We start from the raw sequence: 24,322 nt of genomic DNA on the forward strand, positions 1-24,322 counted from the left end.
AAAACAAAAGAGCGGTGAAATAACCCTTTAGTCGTCCAGCCCTGCTCTGTGTGGAAGGCTTACAATTTCTTAATGACCTGAAATTTCTGTCTTGGGACTTATTTTTAAAGAATGAAAAATTAGGCCCAGGCTAAAGAAAGAGTTAATTTTTAAATTTAGGTCAAGTGCTCAAAACATAAGAGGCAAAGAGGTGTGGGCAAAGGCACCTTGGGAGGCAGAGTCATGGATTCCAATCCATTCTCTGCCTTTTCCCAACTGCCTGTCCCTGGACACGGTCCTTCACCTCTAAAAACCAGGGTGGTGGGGTTAATTTCCTCATGAGGTTTCCTGAGATTAAATGAGATAATACCTGCAAACGCCCTCCATGCTGGGCAGCCACTCTGGACAGAATCTTTATCTTTTAAACTGCTAATGGAACAGGTGTATTTTTGTATTTTTTAATCTATAGCAATAAAATGTCTTCTGATCAACGTTGCTATAATTTTTACATCCTTAAAATCTGGCATAGGGACTTCCCTAGTGGTCCAGAGGCTAAGACTCAGAGCTCCCAGTGCAGGGGGCTCCAGATTCAATCCCTGATCAGGGAACTAGATTCCACATGCCACAACTAAGAGTTCACATGCCGCAACTAAAGATCCCGAGTGTAGGAACTAAGGACCACACAGCTAAGTAAATAAATAAAATTTTGAAAGAAAAAAATTTATCATAAACACTGTGCTTTTAAATCTGTAAGCATAGGAATGGGCCTTTAGGGTGAAATGATCTACATGTTTCTACAACAATCCTTCAGTAGAGCAAGCCTTGGGGGTGTGAGGTCTGAAAGGATGAGCCTGGCTGGTCCACTGAGCTCTGGGAGCATGAACTTCTGGATGCAGAGTGAGAGGAACAGAGAAGCAAGATTAGTGACTAAGGGAAAACCTCAATGCTGCTCAGTCTGATACAGGGCTGATTTTTGTTCACCGCTAGAGTGTGCAGAGGTGGAGAGAGAGTGAAGATTCTCCCACCAAAGGGCCAGCAGATGCCCATCCTCAAGTTGGGACCTCATTGGCCAGTGCTTCAGAAAAGGGGCCTCATGATTTGTTCCTTGGTCACCAAGGCAAGTTCTCTAGGGGTTGCCTTGGAGACGAGACTGCCATATTGGATGGGGGAGATAACTCTCTCCGGAGAAGATATGGCATCGAGGAGGGACCAGAGCTGTAGAGAAACCAAATATTAGAGGAAATGAGAGGAGAGGGATAAGTTAACAGTGAGGAAGGGAGGGGAAGTGACTCACTGTGAAACTCTGTAGTTATCCTGGTCTCAGGAACTGAGTTGGGTGTGAGCGTGGGGGAGGGGTGCCTGCCTGTCTGTCAAGCTTGCCTTCCATTCATAAGGATGAAGCCCCCAGCTGTTATGTGTCCAGGGTCTGTAGCTCAGCCATCTAAACTCAGCCCCATGAAGCTGAGATGGCTCACAGCCAGGGGATGGCAGTCAGATTTTGAGTTGAGAAGTTCTGAGCTTAGGTCCTGCCACTTAACATCCACATGACTTTCAGCAAGACATATAACCTCTCTGTGATGCTATTTCCTCACCTGTGATGGGGCATGAGCTTCTGTGTCTCGCTTCTTGGGGTATCTTCCTCCCAGCTGGCATGGGTGTGAAACAGGAATGACAATTCCTGCTCAGCCTTTTTCAAAGGGCAGTTCTGAGACTCAAGTGTTTAATATCTGTGCCGCCAAGACACTCTAAGTGCCACTGAAGCAGGGACCATGACTGCCCTGCTCCCTGCTGTACTCTTAGTTCCTCTCAGAGTAAACATTCAATCAATATTTGGTGAGTGAGTAAATAGGAGGATGATGGGAACTCAGGCTGTGAGCCATCCAACCAGGTAAAGCAGGAAAGCTTTCACTCCTCCTGCAGGACACAGCTCCTCCAAGTGTGGCCCACAAACCAACAGCTGAATCGCCTGGGATTTGTAGAAATGCAGAATCCCAGGCCTACTCCAGACCTACTGAATCATCATGTCTGGAGTCAGGGCCCAGAAACCTGGGTTTCAGCAAGTCCTCTGTGTGATTCTGAAGCTCACCGGAGTTTGAGAAGCATTGCTATTGGACACCGTGGAGTGAGGGTGAGATGGGGCATGAGCTTCCATGCCCCTCTTCTTGGAGTGCCTTCTTCCCACCAGGCACAGGTATTCATTCCCCAGCCCACCCCCACCCTTGCTTGGTCTGCCCAGAGCAGGGGAATAGGCTGTGGAAGCTGTCCTGGGGGGTGGAGGGGGGCCAGCAGGAGGAGGTCTTGCTACCACACACGTGGTAGCATGTCCACACCTTCCTGTTTCAGCAAAACCTGCAGATGCTGAGAGGGGATCAGGAGATAAGCTTTGCCGGTACACGAGAGCTTTGCAAAGGAGTCCTTTACCAATCCAGCCAGCTTCTCTGTACCCCAGCAATACCCAAGGGTCCCAGGTGCCACTCCTGCCCTTCTTTCCCCCTGGTCCCTCTGCTGAAATCTCTGCCCCCTCCTGTTGAGGACTGGAAACTCCCTACAAGCTGCTGGGAACACACAAAAAAGATAAACCTCCAAGATAAGAGCCTGTGATAAGAACTGATGTGATAACCCCACTCTCGTTGCAGGTTCTCAGTAGAGCCCGATTCACAGTGCCCAGAGCAGCTGTTCACACACGCAAAGGAGGAGGGGTGGCAAACACTGAAGGAGAGATGGGTCTCCCAAAAGGTCAAAGCAAAATACAACAAGGCCAAACGACAAGTCCTGCACTTGTCCAGAAAGGCCAGCAGCTCACGTCCAGCATCCTGGGATCGGCAGCTGGAACCAGATGGAGGGGTTCAATTGGCAGATGCCTGTTGAGAAAGGGGATGGCTGCCTGGCTGTAGTGACAGGAACCATGGAGCAGGGAGGGGACAAGTTCACTCAGCTCTCTGTGGGGCGGTCAACCCTGGGTACCTGCGGGAGCCCTGGACATCACATTCTGGAAGGTTGTAGACAACCAGTGTCTTCTCCAAGGACTGACTGTGTTGTGGGAGAGTCAACTAGAAGAGCAGATGTCTGGTCAGGACAAAAGGCAAGTCTAAGGAAGCTACAGGATAAATGTCTTCGAATACTTGAGAACTCTTGAGTAGAAGAGAAAGCATCCTGGACCCATGTGACCCAGTGAAGGTCAAGCAGGGGCAGCCCAAGTCTGGAGATGCCTCCTCCTCATCCAGGTCCTGTCCTCACTCCCGCAATGCTCAGCCATGTCCCAGTCGCCAGATGCACCCTCCGAGACCAAGAAATTCCTTACAAGTCCTCAGCCGGTTTCCTGATCCTGAGCACAGTGGATGTGAGAGTGGGGGCTTGGATTTAGAATCAGGAAACCCCAAGTTAGAGCCCTGACCCCACACCTTGCAGTGAATCTTTGGGTCACCTTGTACCAAATCACAGCCTCTCCCAGCCTTGGATTTCCTTGTGGGTAAGCTGGGGAGGTTCCTCCCTGCCCCTTCCCTCATCCAGCCAGTGCTGCAACCCCTCTCCTGCACCAGGGCCCCAGGGGATTAAATGAGCACCCAGGGGAGACGGACACTAAGTTCTCTGGGAGTGCATTAGGTGATGTGACTGCCAGGATCCATTCCCCCACCATCTCCGATCTTGGTGCTGAGCAGTGGGTAGAGGTCCCTGCCATTTCAAACCCTCCCAACAACAGTGCCCATGGCTGGGTGGAGGATTGATGGCTCCCAGACGAACACTTGACCCGTATCTTCCATCATCTGTGGGTACACAGTTTCCTTCAGTCAGCAGATCTTAGGTTACATAAAAAGCCAGGGTATTGCCAATTCAGCACACTCCGCCCTGCCCATGTATGCACAGGGCCTCAGCTGTGGTGGGGCTACCTGACACCCAGCATCTCCCAGTAAGCCAACCAGGATCAGTGTGAGGAACCAGTGAGGGAGGCCCACGGGAAGGGCAGTTGCAAGGCAACTAAGCTTGCCAGTTCTGGAATTGTAGTCCTTGCTCCTTGACGTAGAGTTATGTGTCTTTAGGCAAACACCGTAGCTTTTCTGTGCCTTGGTTCCCTTACCTGGATAACAGGGAGAGTCACTCTTAAGAGTTGTGGCTCTGCAGTCAGAAGCCCACATGTAGATCCCACCTCCACATTTCTCTGCTGTGTGACCTTTACAAGTGTTCCAGCCTCTCTGTGCCTCAGCTTCTTTATCTGTGAAATGGGAGTAATAATAACAGCACCTGCCTCACAGGGTGGTTATAAGGACTAAATGGGTTTGTACATACAGTGTGCTTGAAAGAATGCCTGACTCAATAATTGCTTGCCCCAGAGTTTTTGGTTGAGTTTCTCCATAGCCAACTCAGGGACAAGGATTTAAATGCAAATAGTCTATTCAGAAAATGACCCCAGCAAGCACCTACAAGGGAGTGGGAAACTGAGGTGGGGACACAGAAGAAACCAAAAGACGGTGGATAAATGACCAGGTTTCTTCGTAAGAAATGGGGCTCAATCCTGCTTGGGCCTCTGGGAGTCTGTAGAAGACCCACCCTTGTCAGCATCCTTTCCCCCAAGATCAAGAGGTTGGTCTATCTGCAGCAGAAAGACAGGGAGCACAAGAGAAGAGTCTCAACAGTGACTGCCATATGAAGCTTTTCTGAAAAAATTCAGGAGTGTCCCCGGGACCCCTGCACACCACTTATGCTGACAACGACAAACTGAGCCCAGGTGGAAGAGAGGGTTCTGGGCCCTTAGTTCACTTGATGCCTCCACTGGTTAGGGGCCTCCTTACCTGATCTGAAAGATGTCTGTAAAGCATTGCCTGCTCTTAAACCCCCTGGCAGGGATCTGAGATCACTCTCTGAAGTAAGTTTAAGCAGAACCAGGATAGGTTCCAACTGGCATTTGAGAGTGGGCTCTGCAGGATGGGAACTCAGGAAGCAGGGAGAATGGAAGGGCCCCTGGGGTAGGGTGGGGTGGTATGCAGTCTCCTACACAGCCCTGGTGTGGATCCCAGTGGCAGACCATTAAGGCCTCCAGGCTGGGGCAGGGAATTTAAGGAACTGAGAATTGGGGGTTGGAAGAGCTGGGCAAAGAAGGGACTGAGCTGTTTCTGCAGTGGGGAGCTGCACTGCTGGCCTGGGGAAAAGCCTTGCTGCACGGCCTTCCTCAGTCCAGCAGCAAGGGGACGGGGGATGCTGAGCCTGTGGGTGGAGCCTCTGAGAGTGGCCAAGAAGGCAGGGACTGACACAGGATTTCAGTGCAAGGGTGCAACTATTTCTGACAACTTGGAAGAATACTGGTGAAGCCATGCCATCATACTACCCTTATGGGAGGTAATTTCAACAAGCTAACCTCACTGGGAGGCACTTTGAAAGCTGTGTGGCACCAGCTAAGGGGTGAGGTGTCTTAAGGGATCCTCACTCCTCTTTTTGATCATCCAGGAACCTTGTTGGGTTTTAATCCTCCTTACCTCCTCTCCATCAGCCGTCAAGACACCCGGGGCCCGATCTGACACTCTCACTCCTGCTCCAGTGTCGTGTCCACAGTGACTCAGCAGGTGCGGGCTGTGCCCAGCACTGAAGCCCTTGGATGTCTACCTGGCCTCTGAGCAGGCAGAGCCCTACTCTGGACAACTTCCCAGGCCTGTTCATAACTCCTTAGGTTAAATACTAATGGTTTCTAAAAGAAGTCGCTGGGACAGCAGGGCAGGGTAGACGTCTGGATGCCCGAAGGGATCCCCAGGCAATTCCAAAAATACACTGGAAAAGAGCTGGAAGGCATGTGGTTGGGCAATTTCCAAGATGCTCTTCCTAAGAAAGGCAAGTGCTATGAGTAACTCAAAGTCCCCATCTGGGTCTCACACAAAGGAGGGAATGAGGCAGCCTCACACGGTGGGGCAGGGACAACCATGTTGGCTGAAAGAAAGCTCAGAGATGATCCAACTTCTGTTTCTAGAATGGAGAGGATACGCAGCATGGCTGAGCACCCGGGGGTGCCACAGGACAAACAAAGGTGGTACATCTCTCACTGGTCCCTTAACACTATGTGTAAAGCTGAAAATGTTGCAAAGGGAGAGCTGCAGATTTTATGCTTGAGCACAGAATGGGAGAAGAGAAAGCAAGGATTACACTTTCTTTTTGGGGGGCAGCACCACTCAGCATGAGGGATCTTAGTTTCCCCTTCAGGGATGAGGGACGGAATTCGTGCCCGCTGCAGTGGAAACTCTGAGTCTTAACCACTGGACCCAGGGAAGTCAAGTATTACATTTAACACACAATTCAGGACTTAAGAAATTTCCCACTTCCAGGATCCGCCAGCTACCACGCACTCTGGCTGTCAGGAGTACCCGACAGGACCAAACTAGTGCAAAAGCATCCACATTTTGTACAAATGAGAAAATCGAGGACCCCTGTCCAATTGCACAGGAGTGAGTTAGCGGTAAAGTTTCCATCCAGCCTTGCCTTCAGATTCCCTGGATGTTTTCCCAATCCTCTTGTCTTCCAAAAATGGGTCCCTCGCTTCCTTTTTCCGCCTGCACATTCTCTTACCCAGGAGACCGGGTTCTTAGGAAAAGCAACTGCGGGTCTTTATCTGGGACTCGTCAATCTCAAGTAAATGCGCCAATGCGCTTTGCGCATGCACCTAGTGAGCCCAGGCCCCACCCCAGCCCAACCCCGGACTCCACCCACTCCTCTTCGCCCATCACCAACATGGCCTTTGCGGCAATAGCCTCTCTTGCCAGGCACAGACGTGGCGACTTCTGACGTCATAGGACGGCGCCGGTAGTCCCGGAGGCTGCACGTGGGCTCGGAGTTGGTCCTGGAGCCATGGATACGCCGCTGAGACGCAGCCGGCGGCTGGAAGGCCTAAAGCCTGAATCCCCGGAGAACCCCACCTCAGTTTTGCGGGTGAGACGGGCCCTTGTGGAGTTCGAGTCGAACCCAAAAGAAACGGGGGAGCCTAGGTCTCCACCAGGCCTGGGATCTCCTAGTCGTCAGCCGGAGACAAGCCCAGGATCACCCAGTCTGCGGAACGGGCCAGCCTTGGGGTCCCCTCGAAAGCAGCCAGAGCTGGACTCAGGGTCCCCCCAAGGTCACCGAGATCCAGGCCTGAATTTTCCCCAAAATCAGCCGGAATCGAGTCCTGAATCCCACCTACTTCAGCCAAAGCCAAGTGAGGAGTCACCAAAGTTCTCCCAGAACCAAGGAGAAGCGGACTCGGAGTTGCTCAAGAGTAAGGAGGAGCCGACCCCGGGATGCCCTCGACATCAGTTGCAGCAGGACTCAGGTTCACTAGAGCCTTTCCCTGGTCAGAAAGCACCCGGTCCCGAGCCCTCGAAACCACTGCAGGAGCTGACACCGCGGTCGCCCGGCTCCCCACGGGATCAGCATGAACCGAACAAGCCACCTGCAGCTGGGGACCCGGCGAGAGAAGGCCCCGCGCCAAAGAAGCGAGAAGGTTCTTCGGCCCAGGCCCCAGCGTCCAAGAAGCCGAAGGAGGAGGTTCCTGTAATCCCGAAGGGGAAGCCCAAGTCTGGGCGGGTGTGGAAGGACCGCTCAAAGAAGAGGTGAAGTGGGGGACAACAGGGCAGCATTGGGGTTTTGTGTGGTGCTGGGGCCTGGGTGCAGTCTGGAGATAGGCCATGGGTAAAACAGAGCTCACATCAGTGGGAAGTCACACAAACAGGTCATTATAACCCGAATGTGGTAAAATGCACTGAGATCTCAGGCAGGGGTGCCCTCAAAGGACCCCTGGATAGCACTCTCCTGTCTGTGTTCATTCAACACAATTTTATCCTTGTCTCCGCCTTCTCTAATAATGGGACAGAAGCAAGTAACCAGCAAGGGAGGTCTTCATTGACCAACATCCATTACAGTTATTTGCCGTTTTAATAAAGGCGTTAATAGGCACCTAGTATAAAGGATGCTCGGAGAAGGCGATGGCATCCTACTCCAGTACTCTTGCCTGGAAAACCCCATGGACGGAGGAGCCTGATGGGCTGCAGTCCATGGGGTCGCTGAGGGTCGGACACGACTGAGCGACTTCACTTTCACTTTTCAGTTTCATGCATTGGAGAAGGAAATGGCAACCCACTCCAGTGATCTTGCCTAGAGAATTCCAGGGACGGCGGAGCCTGGTGGGCTGCTGTCTATGGGGTCGCACAGAGTCAGACATGACTGAAGCGACTTAGCAGCAGCAGCAGCAGCATAAAGGATGCTACTAAGCATTCTAGTACCTATTGTCCAGGGGACGGGCCTTTCAAACAGGGACCAGCATGCATCTTGGCATTTAGTCTGCCCATCAGCTCTCTGAAAACAGCAGGCATTAGGATTATCCTCATTTTACATGTGAGGACCTCTTGGCTCAGGGAGGCTAAATGAGTGGTAGAGGCACTGACTCTGAAGTCTGCATGAAGTCTGACTCCGAAATCTGCATGAAAGCCTTTTACCTATGCTCTGTAGATCCCCCTTGCACTGGATTGCAACCTTCTTTTTTCTTTTAATTTTTTATTGGAGTATAGTTGATTAACAATGTTGTGTTAGTCTGAGGTGTACAGCAAAGTGATTGAGTTATACATATACCTGTATCCATTCTTTTTCAAATTCTTTCCCCATTTAGGTTGTGACATAATATTGAGCAGAGTTCCCTGTGCTATACAATAGGTCCTTGGGGCTATCCATTTTAAATACAGCAGTGTGTGCATGTCAATCCCTAACTTCCCTAACTATCCCTTCTAAAGTGTGGGCATGAGGTCATGTCTTTCTGTGCTGCAGGCAGTGAGTACTCAGTTAAATGCTTGTTGAATGAAGGAACAAAGAGGCTCAGCTGATTAAGGAAGTGTTTAGGTTGCCAGTAAGGAGAGGTCCTGGGAAATCCTATGGACAAAGGAGCCTGGCGGGCTACAGTCCATGGAGTCACACAAGAGTCAGACAAGACTTAAAATCACTTGGCAGGCAGGAACTTGTGACAGTGAGGGACCACGGGGAAGGCAGTGATTTTAAGGAAGAAGCAGAAATTTACTAAGAATTGACTGTATATCATGCTTTGTGTGCTAGGCCTTTTGCAGATGTCATATTGCTGAATCCCCTGAAGCCCAAGGCAGTGGGAATTATTCCCCTCCCGCATTAAATGGAGAAGAATCTAAAACAGGGAGTAATTTCCTACAAGTCACCAATCAGAGACTTTGGACTGTTGGACTTGGAGAAGTGGGTGGTGGCATTGCCCCTCCACATTGATGCCAGCAGGTCCCAGAGAATGCTGGGGCCACTGATGGTCAGGCAGGACCAGATGAAGAGGCTGGTTCTGGTGGGAAGAGGGTGATGAGCAAGTTGAGTGTAGGATCCTGGTACTTGGGAGGTGGAGGGGGGAGATGAGCTTGCTGAGCAAGAGGGGGCTGCCTGCACCCACGAACAGGCTCAGCAGAGGATACCAAGAAGCGAGAGAAACGGTATTTTGTCCCAGTTCACTGCATGAAATCCTTCCTGACTTCCTGTTGTTTGCCTGGAGACATGCTCCAGACTTCTTCCTCTCCTCCGCCATCACTGAGCATCTCTCACACTGACCTCCCCTCCGTGTGCCCCTGTGGGTGATGCTGTCTCCCAGCTCAGGACCTTTGCACATACTGTTCTTCTATTGAAAGGCTGTCCCCCTGGCCAATCCCTGCTCATCTCTCAGGGCTCAGCTTAAACATCGCTCCCTGGGAAAAGCCCTCTTTTTCCAACCCAACAAGGGTCAAGTCCTCAAGCTATGTGTTGTCATTGTACTTCTCTTTTGTTAACACCACAACTTGCACAAATGCTTGTTTAGTTGTGTGATTCTTGTGGGCTGCCAGCTTCCCCTCTAGACCAGAGGCTTCAAGAAAGTGGGGATTTACCTCTAATGGCTGAGCCCAGCACATGCTAGACACTGAGATGAACAAGTAGATGAATGAAAACAAAAGGTAGTTCATTCATTTAACCAATTTACATTGCATCGAGCTAGGGTCTAGGGGTAAGCGTGGCTGTAAACAAAACATTCTGGTTGTGAGAAACGGGTAACCAACACATAGTATGTCAGTAACAAGTAAAAGAGCAGATAGTGTGGGCCGTTGTCACAGTGATTGGAGATAACTTCACTGCCCCGGGGATGTGAGCAGAGGCTTGAATGAACATATCGGAAGAGTATCCATGCAAGGGGAACAGGAAGTCCAGAAGCAAGCCTGTGCTCCCATGTTTGAGAAACAGTCCAGAGGCCTCATCAGTGGGCAGTAGGGGTGCCATAGGAGGAGAGTGGTCAGAGGGGTCACGGGGCCAGGTCATGCGGGTCCTTGTAGGGACCCAAGTGCGCAATGGAGCCATGGGAAGTATTGAGCAAAAGAGTGATGCAATCTGACCTCTGGGAGGACCGGTGTGGCCTGTGGAGGACAGACTGTTCTGAGGGCAGGGGCGAGAGCAGGGAGACCAGAAAGGAAGCTGCTGTGGTAGAATTAAAGCACCTTCAGAAACTGCACCAGACCTGTGGATAAGGGCCAGAAGGGCGGTGGAATGGGTGTTTTGGATCTTTGAGGAAGCAGCTCTGGCGGTTGGTGAGTGAGCCCCAAGACCATAAGGTGGGTGGGGGGGTGGTGGGGAGGCCAGCACCTGCTACAGTTGCGGAGGGGTGGGGGTGGGGGGGGTTTGAGGGAGGCAGCCAAGGCTGGGAAGGCCCACCTCCCGTGTCCAGGCCCAATGCCCCCTTCTGCCCAGTCTTCCCTGAGTGAGCCAGCTCCCATCTCTAAAGGGTGGATTCACTGAGCACCTACTGTGTGCAAAGCACTGGGCTAAGTGCTTCTCCGGCCGAGAGCCACTAACCCTCCTACCACCCTTTGCAATGGCAATGGCCCTCGTCTCCAGGTAACACAGACTCAGAGAGGCTGCCTGGCCCACTGTCACACAGGTAGTAAGTGGTGGATCCACGCCTGCCTTCCTTCAACCTCCAGGTAAAAGCAGTACTATGAGACTGCACTGCCTCAGTGTCTTAGCCATCAGTCACCTATGGCTGTTTAAATTTAAATAGCGTACAATTCAAGTTCAAAATTCAGTTTCCTGGTCACCAGCCACCTTTCAAATGCTCAGCAGCCAGTGTGACTCAACGCTCCCTGATTGACCAGCGTAGATAAAGGGCGTCTCCACCGCTACAGAAGGGTCTGCCTGACCGCCGCCCCAGGGTGATGCAGCACAAGTCCTGCCTGAGGCTCCGTGTGTCCGGCTCCCTTCTGCCTTGTTCCTTCGGGGGCCTGGTGCCCCAGTCTGAGATGCCCAGCTGTAAGGGCAGGGAGGGAGTCCATGCAGCAGGCCCTTGGGGAGGGCGACAGGGAGCATTTGGGGGTGGGCTGGGGTGGGGCAGGCAGAACTGGGGAGGGAGGAAGCAGGCTGAGGATGGACAGGCCTGGGGTCAGGGTCCAGGCTGTATGTGCCAGACTCCTAGGGAGCAGGCAGGGGTAGAGATGAACTGGAAGAGCAGTATTGAGCCTTCCCTGGGGGTGGGAGTGGGGCCTGTGCGCAGTGCCCACTGCAGCCTTCAGAGCCCTGCTTACTGTGACCACTTGGGCTGTGATATAGTGGATGCAGATAAACAGGAGCTCTGGAAAGTCAAGAAATTATTGAGGGAGGTGGAAAGGCCACTACGAAAGGATCTGCTGAGAAGGAAAGAAGGCCCGTGGGACACCCGCACCCAAGGTTTCAAATCCTTCAGGAAAAAAGAAAGGGGAGGGGCATGGTTGCAGAAACCCCCAGGCCCACATCACCAGTCTAGGCAGCCCTTAGCATTTTCCTGGTCTTGTTACTCGTTCCTTCTTACTCCTTAAAGTGTTTTTCCTTTTTCCTGGGAGATTTTACAGCATATCCTACATAGGTCATCCAACCCCTAGATCCTGGTGGTGTTCTTACAGAAGTGATCTCACTCCTCCTGTGACCTTGTCACTGTCACTCTCTAGAATATCCATTCTTCCCTGATGTTGCCTAGCTCCCACTCTGTGTTCACATTGCCCCTGCTGGGAAGAGAGACTCTGAATCACTGCAAGGGACCGTGACCATTCACATGTTCTGAGATGAAACGGGCACCCCGGTAGGGAGTGAACCCTGCTCCAGAGGTGTCCACACTCAGGCCCCCTGTGCTTGGCCAGAGCAGTGGAGCTTGGTAGCAGAGGCCGTTTGGCCTGGACTCTTGATCACAGACTGCTCCTCAGGAGCAGGATGACCCGGAGCAATTATTTAACCTCTCTGAGCCTTGGTCAGCACCTCTGTAAAGTGGATAGAATGAGAGTACCCACCTCAGGCACATAACAAGGGCTTCAGAAATAGCCTTGGGTGTGACTGGGGGCCCTTTCCTGCCCCAGGCCCGGACGGTCAACTGCCCGGGAAGCTGGCAGGTGGGGAGGTGATTCTGACTGGGTTCTGGGGAAGAAGGCCCAGAGCCGAGAGGAGGGAGGGAAGCAGGCATTGCACCGGCTCCTTGAACGCCCGCTCCCCCGTCCAGGTTTTCCCAGATGGTTCAGGACAAGCCCCTGCACACATCCTGGCAGCGGAAGATGAAGGACCGGCAGGAGAGGAAGCTGGCCAAGGACTTTGCCCGGCACCTGGAGGAGGAGAAGGAGCGGCGCCGGCAGGTAAGGGGCGGGCCGGGCGGGGGCTGAGCGGGTGTTGGCTATAACAGGATCAGGTGGGGAGAGGAACTGTCCTCTAACCCAGAGACCTTGGGAAGACAGGGAGCTGGACCAGAAGCAGGAGCACGGTCCAGGACCCCAGGGTAGGGAAGCCCAGGGGAACATCACATTTAGCCAGGAGGCTTATGTGAGCCCCAGGGGCCCTCACTGGTGATCAGAGCATTCAGTGAGATGGGCTTGGGGGTCCCTGCCCTGGACCTGCTCTGATGGGAAGGGCTGACGAATCGGAGGCTTTATCCTGGGTGTTGTTGCCAGTGTCCTCTGAGACATAGCTCCCACACATCAGCAGAGAAGGCTGCCTGCAGAATCCTCCAGCTCCTCCCTGATGCCCAACCCAAGGCCACAAATATCCCGTTAGAGGTTCACGCCCAATCTCTTTAGTCTCCAGGAAGCACCAGCAGGCAGCACCCAGAGAGAGCAGGGTGCTAGTGTTGGTTTACCAGCAGCAGAGTGATCAAGGGGACCTCACTCACCCAGGGGTCTCAGGGGCCCCCAGAGAGTCAGACACCTCGTCCCCAGCTTGTGGTCCCTGCCCGCCCTCAAAGGGAGAGGTGGGCCAGTCACTCAGTCATCTGTCCCCCGCCTTGAGTCGCCCCAGCTCAGCTCCTGTGGCAGAGACCCTGCAGATGGTGTGGCTGCCGCCGTGTACTGGGGCCTTATCTCACTTCCTGTGCGGCCCTGGCTCCCTCTTGGGCAAGACAGAACCTTGTCACTGTCCTCTTCAGAGGTGCCCCTGCCCAGCCCCCAGCCAGACCTTCCCCAGCCTCTGGGGAGCTCAGGTGTCACTTCTCTTTTCTCCCCACGGGCCCAGGCCACCCCTTCTACCTTGAGTTGCCAAAGCCTAAAGAGGCCCCTGACCACACACAGCCTTGAGGCTGCCATCCCTGCCCCTGACTACCAGGGACAGTAGTCAGCGTAGCCATTCCGGAGGAAGACTCCATCTAGATTCACCTTCTAAGTGTCCCCAGTGGGCCGGTACTGTTCCAAGCCCTGTGTATGTATTCGTTCATTTAGTCCTCAAAGCAATCTTATGTAATCACATCTTCACCTTAAAGATAGGAGGTAGAGACCCAGAGCTTAAACCACTTAGCCAAAGTCACCCATTTAGGAAGTAGCAGAGTCAGGATTCAGACTGACCCAGATTGCTCTGGGGTCTCTTCTCTGTAGCCTTCGCCCTTCCTAGCCCTGCACCGGGGTGACTCTTGGGAAGCCAGCCCTCGCCCTTGCCCTTGCATTCTAGGGGCTCGTGGACTTCAAGGAGGAGGCGGACGCTGAAAGGATAGAAATGAGGGGAAGGGCCAGTGATCCCTTCTCCCTGGGGGGCAGTTGATGAGAGGCATGGTGCAAAGGACCACTGTCCATGTGAGCCCGAGTTTTCAGGTGGGGTACCACCCATGTCTTAGACCTGATCAGGTACCCACTTCTCAGGTATAGTCAGGAACTTCCTGCTACAGCAGGCCTCTGGGTGGTGGTCCCACGGGCACAGGGACAGTTCCTCGCTGGCTCTCCACCCCCACAGCACCAGGAGCAACTGGGAGCTGGGATAAGTGGCCCTTTGGCCCTCCTCCCTGGGAATTCTCTCAGCTCTCATTGCCTCTGAGACCAGGGCCACCTCAGCACCCAGACCCATACATACTTCCATCCCCTTTGTATCCAGGAGAAGAAGGAACGCCGTGCCGAGAACCTGAGACGCCGCCTGGAGAACGAGCGGAAGGCGGAGATCGTCCAAGTGGTGAGTGTCGTCCTGCCTGGGGGATAGGCTGGATGTTGGGTTCCAGACACCCTGGCGCCCCTCCCCCATGGCCCCCGTTCATGCCATGATCCCAGGCCCCCGCAGTGACCTCCCTTTCCTCGGGGAATGGGGTGGAGAGCCCAGCCACACTGATGCCCTCCCCTCAACCATTCCCAGATCCGAAACCCTGCCAAGCTCAAGCGGGCGAAGAAGCAGCAGCTGCGATCCATCGAGAAGCGGGACACTCTGGCCCATCTGCAGAAGCAGCCGCCACAGCGGCCGGCCACCAAGGTCTGAGCTCAGGACAGCCAAGGCCTTAGGTGGCTAACCACCGTGTCACACACAGCAGCCCCCGGGCCACTGGCCACATGCCTCCGCTGACCCAGCACTCTGGCTCCGTGGCTCCCAAACAGGGGCTCCACCCAAGCCGGGGCTCTGAGCCTTCGAGGGCCATCGAGCAGGTCTCTGTGGGGAGGACGGAGCCTGGAACAGAGATTGGAAGACTTTTAGAAAAGGGTCAGCCCTCTCCTCCCCCCTACTCCCGACCACTGCCCTCTTCTCTCCAAGTGCCTTCAAACTGAGTAATTTCTGCTTCCTCAGGGAGCTGAAGACTGGAGGGCGACTCCCCAGTATGTGTGGGCTCTGTCTCAGGGTCTTGGGTCCAACCCAGGCCAGGAGACTGGAAGTCAGGAATCTAGCTCCCTGCTGAACCTTTCCAAAGGCTGTTTTGGATCCCTCTGCAGCCCACTGACCCTGTCACCCAGGAGACTAAATCGAACTCCACCACACTTTGCAACAGTTAAGGTTGTTGTAAGGGAGGTGTTTTGCCGGGGGCGGGGGAGGGGGGCAGTGTCTCTCTATCTCCCCCTTTCCTGTCTCAGACTCTGCAGAAGCCCCCAGAAATCTGATTAATTCATGCCATCCAGTCTCTAGCAAAAAATCTTTATTGAACACCTGCTGTGTGCCAGCACAATTCCAGGTGGCAGGGAATACAGACAAAAGTCCCTGCCTTCAAGGAGCTTTCATTCTGATGGATAAAACATAATGAACAACTAAAGTGTATCATGTGTCAGATGGTGCCAAGTGCTGAGTGAAGCAAGGGAGCAGGAAGGAGGGAACATGGGTGAGGCATCAGGATGGGATGTCTGTTTAGTCAGCTGTCCATCAACTGTTCAGTTTGCCTAGCATGGGAACAAATGAATCAACACTGGGAGCCCAGCTGCAGGTGGTAGTACAGGGAGCCCTGAACCATGTCCCAGAAGTTTCTCACCCGGCTCTTCCATGGGTATTCCATCAGCCAGGCGTGTACTGCACCAAATGCACCAGGCCTGGGATGCTGAGCCAAACAGACAGGATAGTGGAGGTGCTGCAGTAAGTTACCCCTCGCACCTGCCAACTGAGGGTCAGAGGTGCAGCCCCTGTGAGGTCAGGAGGAGAGGGATGCACAGATCTGGGGGTTACCAGCATTGCCCGGAGGGCATCCCACGGAACTGAAGGCCGACACATACATCAGGTGAGCTCAGAAAAAGGCTGTGGTCTCAGAGGTTGCCAGGCACATTCAAACACTACAGACCTCAGTACAGATACTCACTGTACTTTAGCCCAGGTTTCCCGAACATTTGACCATAGCACCCCTTGCTTTTGCTATTTTGGGCAGTGCTGGGGCAGACAGAGATGGGGGCTCCCACGCAGCTACTATCTTAGGGACCTTGGGTATGGGGTGGGGGTTAGGGGGACTCTTTCACATACTAATAGTAATTGAACAGGTAAATGCCAATGGTTAGTATGCAGATCCTCTATGTTGGGCAGGTTATTTAACCTTCCTGCACTGCAATTTGCACATGGTATCAATAAAAAGTGTGGCTAATAGAACTTGACCCTCTTCCCCAGACTGAGATAAAGCGTATATAGGTCAGTAAATGACACCTAAACGACCACAGTGAAAAGGTTAGCCCCAAACAGCACTTACCAAACCTTTACTCTCACTTTCTGCTCCAAAACTACATGACTGGTTTAATGTAAAACTCGACCTCACCCATCACCTGCTAAAATAGCTCCAGGGAGATGCGTCCCGTGTATCCACTACCCTAGCTTGAGACGTCTTGGGGTTTTAGCCTCGCATTACTCTTGGGAACTTGTTGGAAACACGGAATTTCAGTCGCACCCCCCTCCCCAGCCCCGCCGCACGCCCTCGGCCGGGCCAGGTCAATCAGACAGAATCCCTGGATAACTCCCGCGCAATAATTGAGATTGAGATAATAATTGAGAAGCACTGCTTTAACTCACTTCTTTTCTGAAAAGAATTCGCTGAGTCACATGGGGGGCTTTAACACGCAGATAGATTCCTTAGCCTCCCTTAGACTAAGAGCCGGGGTATCTACATTTGGACGTCCGGGCCCTGGGGAAGCTACTACGCGCGATCGTTCCCAGCCCCTGCCTCCCCGGAGAGAATGGAATGGTTCTGAAGCCGGGCTATTCGGGTCCGCGCCTCCTACCCCGAGGTGGTGCTCAGCGCCCGGTTCAGGGGGCCCCGCTCGTCCTGGGATGGGGTGCGGTCCCTCTGCGGGGGCGCCGCGCGGTCGCCCCGCAGCCAGTCGAGCAGGCGCGCGGGCCAGAGCGCATGCAGGCGGTGGCCGCTGCTCTCAGAGAAGGAGGAAGCCGAGGCGTTGGTGGAGGAGGCGCGGCGGCGGCGGCGGTTACTGCCCCCGGCGGCCAGGTCGCTGTCGTCCACCAGCACGCTCTCCAGCACGCTCCGCAGCGAGCGCCGCAGCTTGCGCAGCACGTCGGGGCAGGTGAGCACGTAGAGCAGCGGGTTGATCACGCTGTTGATGAAGGCCAGGCTGGTGACGAAGGGCAGCCCGCGCCACACGAGCGGCCGCAGCGAAGGGTTAGCGTGCGCCCGAGCCTCCATCACGCTGAACACGTGGTAGGGGCCCCAGCAGAGCGCGAAGGCAGCCACCACGGCCGCCACCAAGCGCACGAAGCGGCTGGACCGCCGGCGGCCGCGGTGGCGCAACTGTGCGCTCACAGCCAAGTGGCTCGAGGCGATGATGGCCAGCGGCACGGCGAAGGCCAGCAGGAACTTGCTGACGGCCAGGGCCGTCTGGCGCGAGTCGCACGTGGCATTGCGGTCCGGCCCAGGGCTCAGGAGCAGCACGTTGTAGTAACACATGATGCGCCCGTCCAGCCGCGGGATGGTGTCCCGGAACACGAAGTAGGGCACAGTGTTGATCACGGCCAGGACCCAGAGCGCCAGGCAGACCTTGTGGGCCGCGGCCACCGTGCGGTGGTTCTGCGCCCACACGGGCCGTACCACCTGCAGGCAGCGGTCCAGGCTGATGGCGCTGAGCAGGAAGCCGCTGGCAAACATGTTGAGGAAGAAGATGGAGGAGTGTAGCTTGCAGAAGGTGGTGCCCAGCTTCCAGGAGTGGCCCACGGCCAGGAAGTAGGTGAAAAAGGGCAGGGAGGCTGTAGCCAGCAGGTCGGACAGGGCCAGGTGCAGCACCCAGGTGGTGACCACGGTCTGGCGCATGCGGCAGCCCACCACGAAGAGAATGAGTCCGTTCTCCACCAGGCCCAGCAGCGAGGCCAGCCCATGCAGCAGCACCGACACGTGGTCCATGTAGCGGATGCTGGAGTTGCTGTGGCTTTGGAGGTGGCTCATCTGCTCCAGGAGGGGACAGAGCGGCTTCGTCGTGACATTGGCCAACATGGTGGGCTCTGCGGCAGAGAGGAAGAGGCGCTGTGGTGGGGGGCAGTTCTGGGCAACGGGGGAGCCTGGCCAGGATATGGGACTGTGTCTAGGTTATAGGGTTGTTGGGAGAATTAAATAAATTAATAAGTATATAAGCATTTCAGGGGCTGCCCTGGTGGCTCAGTGGTAAAGAATCCACCTACCAATGGGAGACATGGTTTAAATCCCTGGGCTGGGAAGATTCCCTGGAGAAGGAAATGGCAACCCGCTCCAGTATTCTTGCCTGGGAAATCCCATGGACAGAGGAGCCTGGTTGGCTACAGTCTGTGGGGTTGCAAAAGAGTTGGACACGACTTAGCGACTAAACAACAACAACAACCATTATAGGCATTTCAAGCAAGAGTAAGCACAAGTAAGCACTATATCAATGGCGTGATTAAGTAGATAATCTAAGATCAATTGGAGAAATAGGTACCAAGGTCAGGCCAGGTGGGACTCACTTTTCCCAATCCCCAGAGCACTGGGGCATGAGTTAGGCTCCCATAAAGGGCAGGAGGATTCAACTGGGCTGGGGGCCGGGAAGGGAAGGAGTCTGTGCCTTTAAGGGGTGCCTTCCCTCCACCCACCCCTAGCACCCCCCAGACCTTGCCTCCCTGCAGATCTTCCTGCCCTTCACTCCTACAGTGGTGGTTGATTGGGTGTGTGGCTGCAAACAGTGGAAGCAACCCCCCCTTTGATAGTTGAAGAGGAAATAAGATAAGAGCAGGGAGAGAGCTGGGCAGGAGGAACTACCAGATTTGGGCTCTGGAGGCCCAGTAGGGCCAAAAGACCTCTCCCCTGCCCAGGGGCGGCCACAAGCACTCTGCCAGTTCCAGGAAACCCAGCCTGATTCATTCATTTATTCACTCACTTACATACTCATTCAACAGCTCTTTATTGAGCAACTACTTAGGTAAGTGCTGGAGAAGCCAGCCTCTGGCCAGATGTGCAGACATCCCAGAAGTGCAGATCCACAGCCTCATCAAGAATCCAGGACCACCCAAAGTGGAGCCAGTGGAGATCAGTGAGGGCAGAGAGGTTGGGGTGGGAGGCTGCCTGCAGGAGGTCAGCAGGGTAGCAGGGGGCAGGAAGTTGGATTGTCCTGGGCCCCCACAACATGCTAGGAGCCGTGGTAGGTCCTTTATGTAAGTGTTCTCCTGCTCATGGCTCTAGAAGAAAGAGGCTGGTACTTCTCTCCATCCCATTTTTGCAGATGAGGAAACTGAGACCCAAGTGTTTGCATCACTTGCCCAAAATTTCCCAAATAACACAGGCAGGTGGAGAAACAAGAGTTTAGCACTCAGTCTGTTCTCTTTCCTCTGCCTCTGAGCTCTAAGCATGAGGTGATGGAGGGAAAGAAGGAAAAGCAAAGCGGGGTCGGGGGGGTGGTCTTCACTATCCATCTTTCCACAGGAGACACTTTTGGCCAGGATGAGAAAATCCACACCCTTCTCTGGGGACCACGGTCCTTCATAGGATGAGGGCCCAGGATATCAAACTAGAATTTCCTTGACAGGTGAGGCACTTGGAGCTGGGGACCTGCAGGTATGAGGAGGGGAGCTGTTGCTCCCTAGAACCCTAGAATTTCCCAAGTTCTAGAGTCTGCAGAGCAATTACACTCACAATGACCCGGTGAGACCCCATTTTTCAGAAGAGGAAACAGAGGTTCAGAGGAGCAAATATCTTACCCAGTGTCCCTCAGCTGCCAGGAAAGGGGGGCTGCAGGAACTCCACTCCCAGCAAACACACACATGCCAGACCCTCCCTGTGCTGAAACGTTCCCTTTAGCCCCGTCTAAGTCCCCCGAGGATGCTGTGAAAACATGTCCTGCTGTTCCCTGGGGTCTGAGCCAGAATGGACCTTCTGGCTGACAGAGCCTGGCCCCCAGCCTCCCAGGATTCTCAGGAAGCCTAGCAGCAAGGATCCTGTTTTGACAGAGGTCTGGGGGCAGAGAACACTAGGTTTTTGGTGTCAGAGACCTGGCTTTGAATCCCAGCTCCTTGACTTCCTCGCTGGGTGAATTTGGGGTCTGTTACCTTAGGACCCGCTCTTGGAACCCTTCCACCCAGATGACTCCTGAGTCTTGAAAAAGAAGCTTTAATGGTCTATCACTGTGACTGCTGTCTAGTAATTACCTAAGGAACTGTGGTCCTTCCCTCCTCAGAGCAGTAAGTCCCCTCCAGTCTTCGGTAAACACTACTCTCTGCCATCCTAGCTGGTAACAGTCCTCTCCCCTGATGAAACTATGCCCTCTCTCCTGGGTCCAGAGAAGGCACTGAGGCTGCCCAGCCCCAGAGCCACCGTCTCCTTACCTGGCATAGAGGGCACACAGGATTCCAGCCCCGGAGGCAGTCAGCTCCTCGAGGCAGACAGGAGGCAGTGGGCAGGCAGACAGAGGGGAGGGAGGCTGAGGGAGGAAATAGCTGTTAGCCCCAGAGTCAGTGCGTGTATATTTAGGGGAGGGGTGCGGGGGGAGGCGGAGACAGCTAGAGAGTGAGCTATTACACTGGTGTTCAAGTAACATCCATCTCCATTGATGGGGACTGGACGTAACTGCCAGCAGCCCAGCTCTTCCTGTCTCTCTTTACAAAGGCGATTTTGCAAAAGCCCAGGGTCAAATGTAAGTGCACATGGAGAAATAGGTGCAGGGCAGAAAGTGTGAGCCTGTGTTCATTTTGAGAGTGGCAGGTGTTTAGGAGAAGTGCTTGAGGAGAAGGGTGTCCTGTCCATCTGTCCTATCCTGGACTTCCCTCCCTGATGGGGTCCCCTGACCCCATCACCCTCAGGAAAGAAACTCATGTGGCTCCTGCCATGTGCGCAGGCAGCTCAGGGGCCAGGGTTAGGGGCACTCTGTGAAGTGGCCCCGAGGGCTCTATGGCCAGGAAGGCAGGGTGGGGCTGTGGTAAGAGCATGGGTCTGGCTGTCCAGGATGCCCACAGTCCTAGCCAGGAGGTAAGCCACTTCCCCTTGCCTGTCCCTGCTTGGCCATCTGTGACCAATAGTGACAGTGTCTCCTCCCAGGCTGACCAGGTGCCCTCATTCACAACAGAGCCAGCACACAGTAGGTGCTCATAAAAATCAGGTTTCTTCCCTTTGGGAGAAAAATGGGTATAGACTGTTGGGCAAGGGCAATACAGCTTTTATTTCAAATGGACTGGGAATTCCCTAATGGTCCAGTTCTCACTGCCAAGGGCCCAGATTCAATCCCTGGTCAGGAAACTAAAAACCCCACAAACCATGCGGGGGAGGCCAAAATAATAATAAAAAGGTCTGGGCTCAGACCCCACAGATGAAATGATTGACCTCCTTTTGCTGACCAAGCTTCCTGAGGTCAGGACTCTTTCTCCAACCTCAGCATCTGCTGCTGCTGCTGCTACTAAGTTGCTTCAGTTGTGTCCAACCCTCAGCCACCCCATGGACTGCAGCCTTCCAGGCTCCTCCATCCATGGGATTTTCCGGGCAAGAGTATTGGAGTGGGGTGACCTCAGCATCTAGCACCCAGGAAATGCCCAAAACACATTAAGAACTCGGAAACCCACCCCCTGCCACAGGATTGACTCTAAAACGCTTCCATTTTTGGTACAGGCTTAATGTAGGGCCTGGCACTTGATAAATTTGCTGAGAGACTGCAGTTCCTGAGTGAGGAATGTGATGGGGAAACTTGCTCACTCTCATCCAAGATAGAGATTAGTAAGAGCCTTGATTAAACAAATGACTAGCAAAATGACTAGGGCGATGTCCCCTCTCCTCTCAGTGACAGAGGAGCCCTGTCCTCTGAAGACAAGTGCCTACAGCCCTCGGCAGGTGCTTCCATTCCACTTTGGGGAAAGTACCTTCATCTTCATCCCACCACCACCCGACCTGCTGAGCACGGACGTCCTCTAAGGCCACGCAGGCAGCGGAGTGTGGCCAGTGACCTTGGGCAAGTAACATCGCAGCAGTAAAATAGGAATTAAAAAAAAAAAATGCTCCTGCACAGTTCCTGCCCCAAAGTGGTGCACAAACTGCTCTTTGGGCTTAGAAAGAATTCCCTCTTGGGGCTTCCCTGGCGATCCAATAGTTAAGACTGCATGCTCGCAATGCAGGGGTCCTGGGTTCGGTCCCTGGTCAGGAAACTAAGATCCTACATGCCATGAAGCACACACAAAAAAGAATCCCCCCCTTTCCTCCTAAAGGCACATCTTAGCTCCAGGGCATCAAGCTTGGGACAGGACCCTGCCCTCCTCCTGGCTCTCAGCTCTTCCTCACCCCCTCGACCAGCACATACCCTTGTGCAGTGAACACCCTGTACAACCTCTCCTGGCGGCCCTGCCAAGGTGCTTCTCACCTGAAACCCTCACTTCTCTGATCCTTCCCCCATCTCTCCAGTTGAAGACTTTTCCAGACCGAAACCCTCACTACTCTGATCCTCCCTCCCCCAACCCTCGTTTCCAATCCCGTAATCACTGTGGTGACTTGTTTCCCAACCATCCGGGGATGGATATTTTATGAAAAGTTACTAAAACAAACAAGACAGTGCTCCAGATGAGCAGAGCCTTGAGGCATTTTCTAAACAAGGAGGCAGGGCTATTTGTTCCTGAGGGGCCTGCGGCTACGCTCCCATGGTGGAAACCGGCCTCCCGCGTGAGTCCCACAGGCTCCATCTGGAGGTTGCCTGGGCAGGATGGAGTCGGGGCAGGGAGCATGGGGAGAATGTGCCTCCTCTCCAGATTTCAGGAGTCTCGAGCGCTGGGTTTCAGCACCAGGCACTGACCAGAAGGAGTCTCACGAGTGGTGGGGGCTTAGAGAGGGGCTCCCTGGCTGAGAGCAGAGGACAGGTACTCCTGGGAGAAGACACAATCAGAAAACCCTGTGGAGGCCTCCACAGTGTCAGGCCACTGCTGCAGGCAGGGGGACACCCAGACTGGCAAAGGGGCCCTCGTGGAGCCCAGAGTCCAGAGGAGAGTGACATGACCAGGGCTTTCACCTGGTAAAGAATCCTCCTGCAATGCAGGAGACCCCGGTTTGATCCCTAGGTCGAGAAGATCCCCTGGAGAAGGGATAGGCTACCCACTCCAGTATTCTTGGGCTTCCCTTGTGGCTCAGGTAAAGAATCCGAATGTGGGAGACATGGGTTCGATCCCTGGGTTGGGAAGATGCCCTGGAGAAGGGATAGGCTACCCACTCCTGTGGGTATTGTGGCCTGGAGAATTCCATGGACTGTATAGTCCATGGGGTCTCAAAGAGTCAGACACGACTGAACGACTTTCACTTCACTTGGCAGATACACCAGCCCACCGCGTGTTCAATGTGCGTCAGAACCTCCTAGGGGGCTTGTGAAGCCCGGATTGCTGGGTCCTCCCAGAGTGTCGGATCCAGCCTGTCTGTGGGGGCTGCCTCGGTGTTTCCATTCGTGTCAAGTTCCCTGGGAGATGCTGACGCTGCTGGTTCTGCTAGGATGGAGAGCTCTGGGTCCTTGGATCTGGTGCCCTCAAAGCCGGGAGCAGCAGGGTCCTGATAGCACTGGGAGGGAGGGGGCTGTCCACTGACACCCCCCACCCCAGGACCTAGAGACAGATGCAGCCACCTGCAGACCACAGACCCTAGTCCCTGAAGCACAACCTTCTCCATGGCTTACAACCTGATGTCAGAGCCAGATAGAGCCAAAGTCAGGTCTGTCTCCACATGAAACACATGTACCGCCCTGGAAGAGACAAACTGGAGCCTAACAGAGCTCTGCGGGGGCTCTGCCAACTGTGGAAACGGTCCAGACTCCCAGCGCCACCCTCAAGTCCTCTTGGGATCCAGTGCAGCACCCACCCATCCCAGGCCCCTTCCCAGTGTCCCCAGCTACCCCATCCCCTCTGCTCACCTCTGTGCCTTTGCATAGTCTGTTCCTGCTGCCTGGAATACCTTTCCCCCTCCCCCACTTATCCTACAGGGCCCCTGTCTGAGACCATCAGTGTCTCTGGGCTCGCAAGAGGATGCTCTCGGCATCAAGTGTATTTAATGTACAGTCAAGGGAATGGGCCAACTGCCCCCCAGCCGTGGGGCCCAGCCCAGAAAGACTTTCTCCCTCTGGCCCTGCCTTAGGAAGCAGGTTTTCATGTTCCTTTATGATCTCTTTAAAGAAGTAATCAAACAGGAAGTGAGATGCATGACAGGAAGCAGGTGAGGCCTACCCTAGAACCCTCCAGCCCACTATACTCAGAAAGCCGT

At 54.1% G+C, this 24,322-nt stretch overlaps 2 protein-coding genes across 2 annotated transcripts; one reads left to right on the forward strand and one right to left on the reverse strand.

The window, feature by feature from the left end:
* Positions 1-6,696: 6,696 nt before the first annotated feature.
* Positions 6,697-15,453, forward strand: CCDC86 (coiled-coil domain containing 86). The gene is made up of 4 exons (XM_006061701.4): positions 6,697-7,544; positions 12,473-12,602; positions 14,317-14,391; positions 14,569-15,453. The coding sequence occupies exons 1-4, from the start codon at positions 6,805-6,807 to the stop codon at positions 14,686-14,688; spliced, it is 1,065 nt and encodes a 354-aa protein (XP_006061763.2). The 5' UTR covers positions 6,697-6,804; the 3' UTR covers positions 14,689-15,453.
* On the reverse strand, positions 15,315-20,580 carry PTGDR2 (prostaglandin D2 receptor 2). The gene is made up of 2 exons (XM_006061702.4): positions 20,437-20,580; positions 15,315-18,111 (listed from the first exon to the last, which is right to left on the reverse strand). The coding sequence occupies exons 1-2, from the start codon at positions 20,441-20,443 to the stop codon at positions 16,883-16,885; spliced, it is 1,236 nt and encodes a 411-aa protein (XP_006061764.1). The 5' UTR covers positions 20,444-20,580; the 3' UTR covers positions 15,315-16,882.
* Between the last annotated feature and the right edge of the window lie 3,742 nt (positions 20,581-24,322).

The sequence above is a fragment of the Bubalus bubalis genome, chromosome 5 (genome assembly GCF_019923935.1).
Source record: "Bubalus bubalis isolate 160015118507 breed Murrah chromosome 5, NDDB_SH_1, whole genome shotgun sequence".
In the NCBI taxonomy this organism is placed as follows: Eukaryota; Metazoa; Chordata; class Mammalia; order Artiodactyla; family Bovidae; genus Bubalus; species Bubalus bubalis.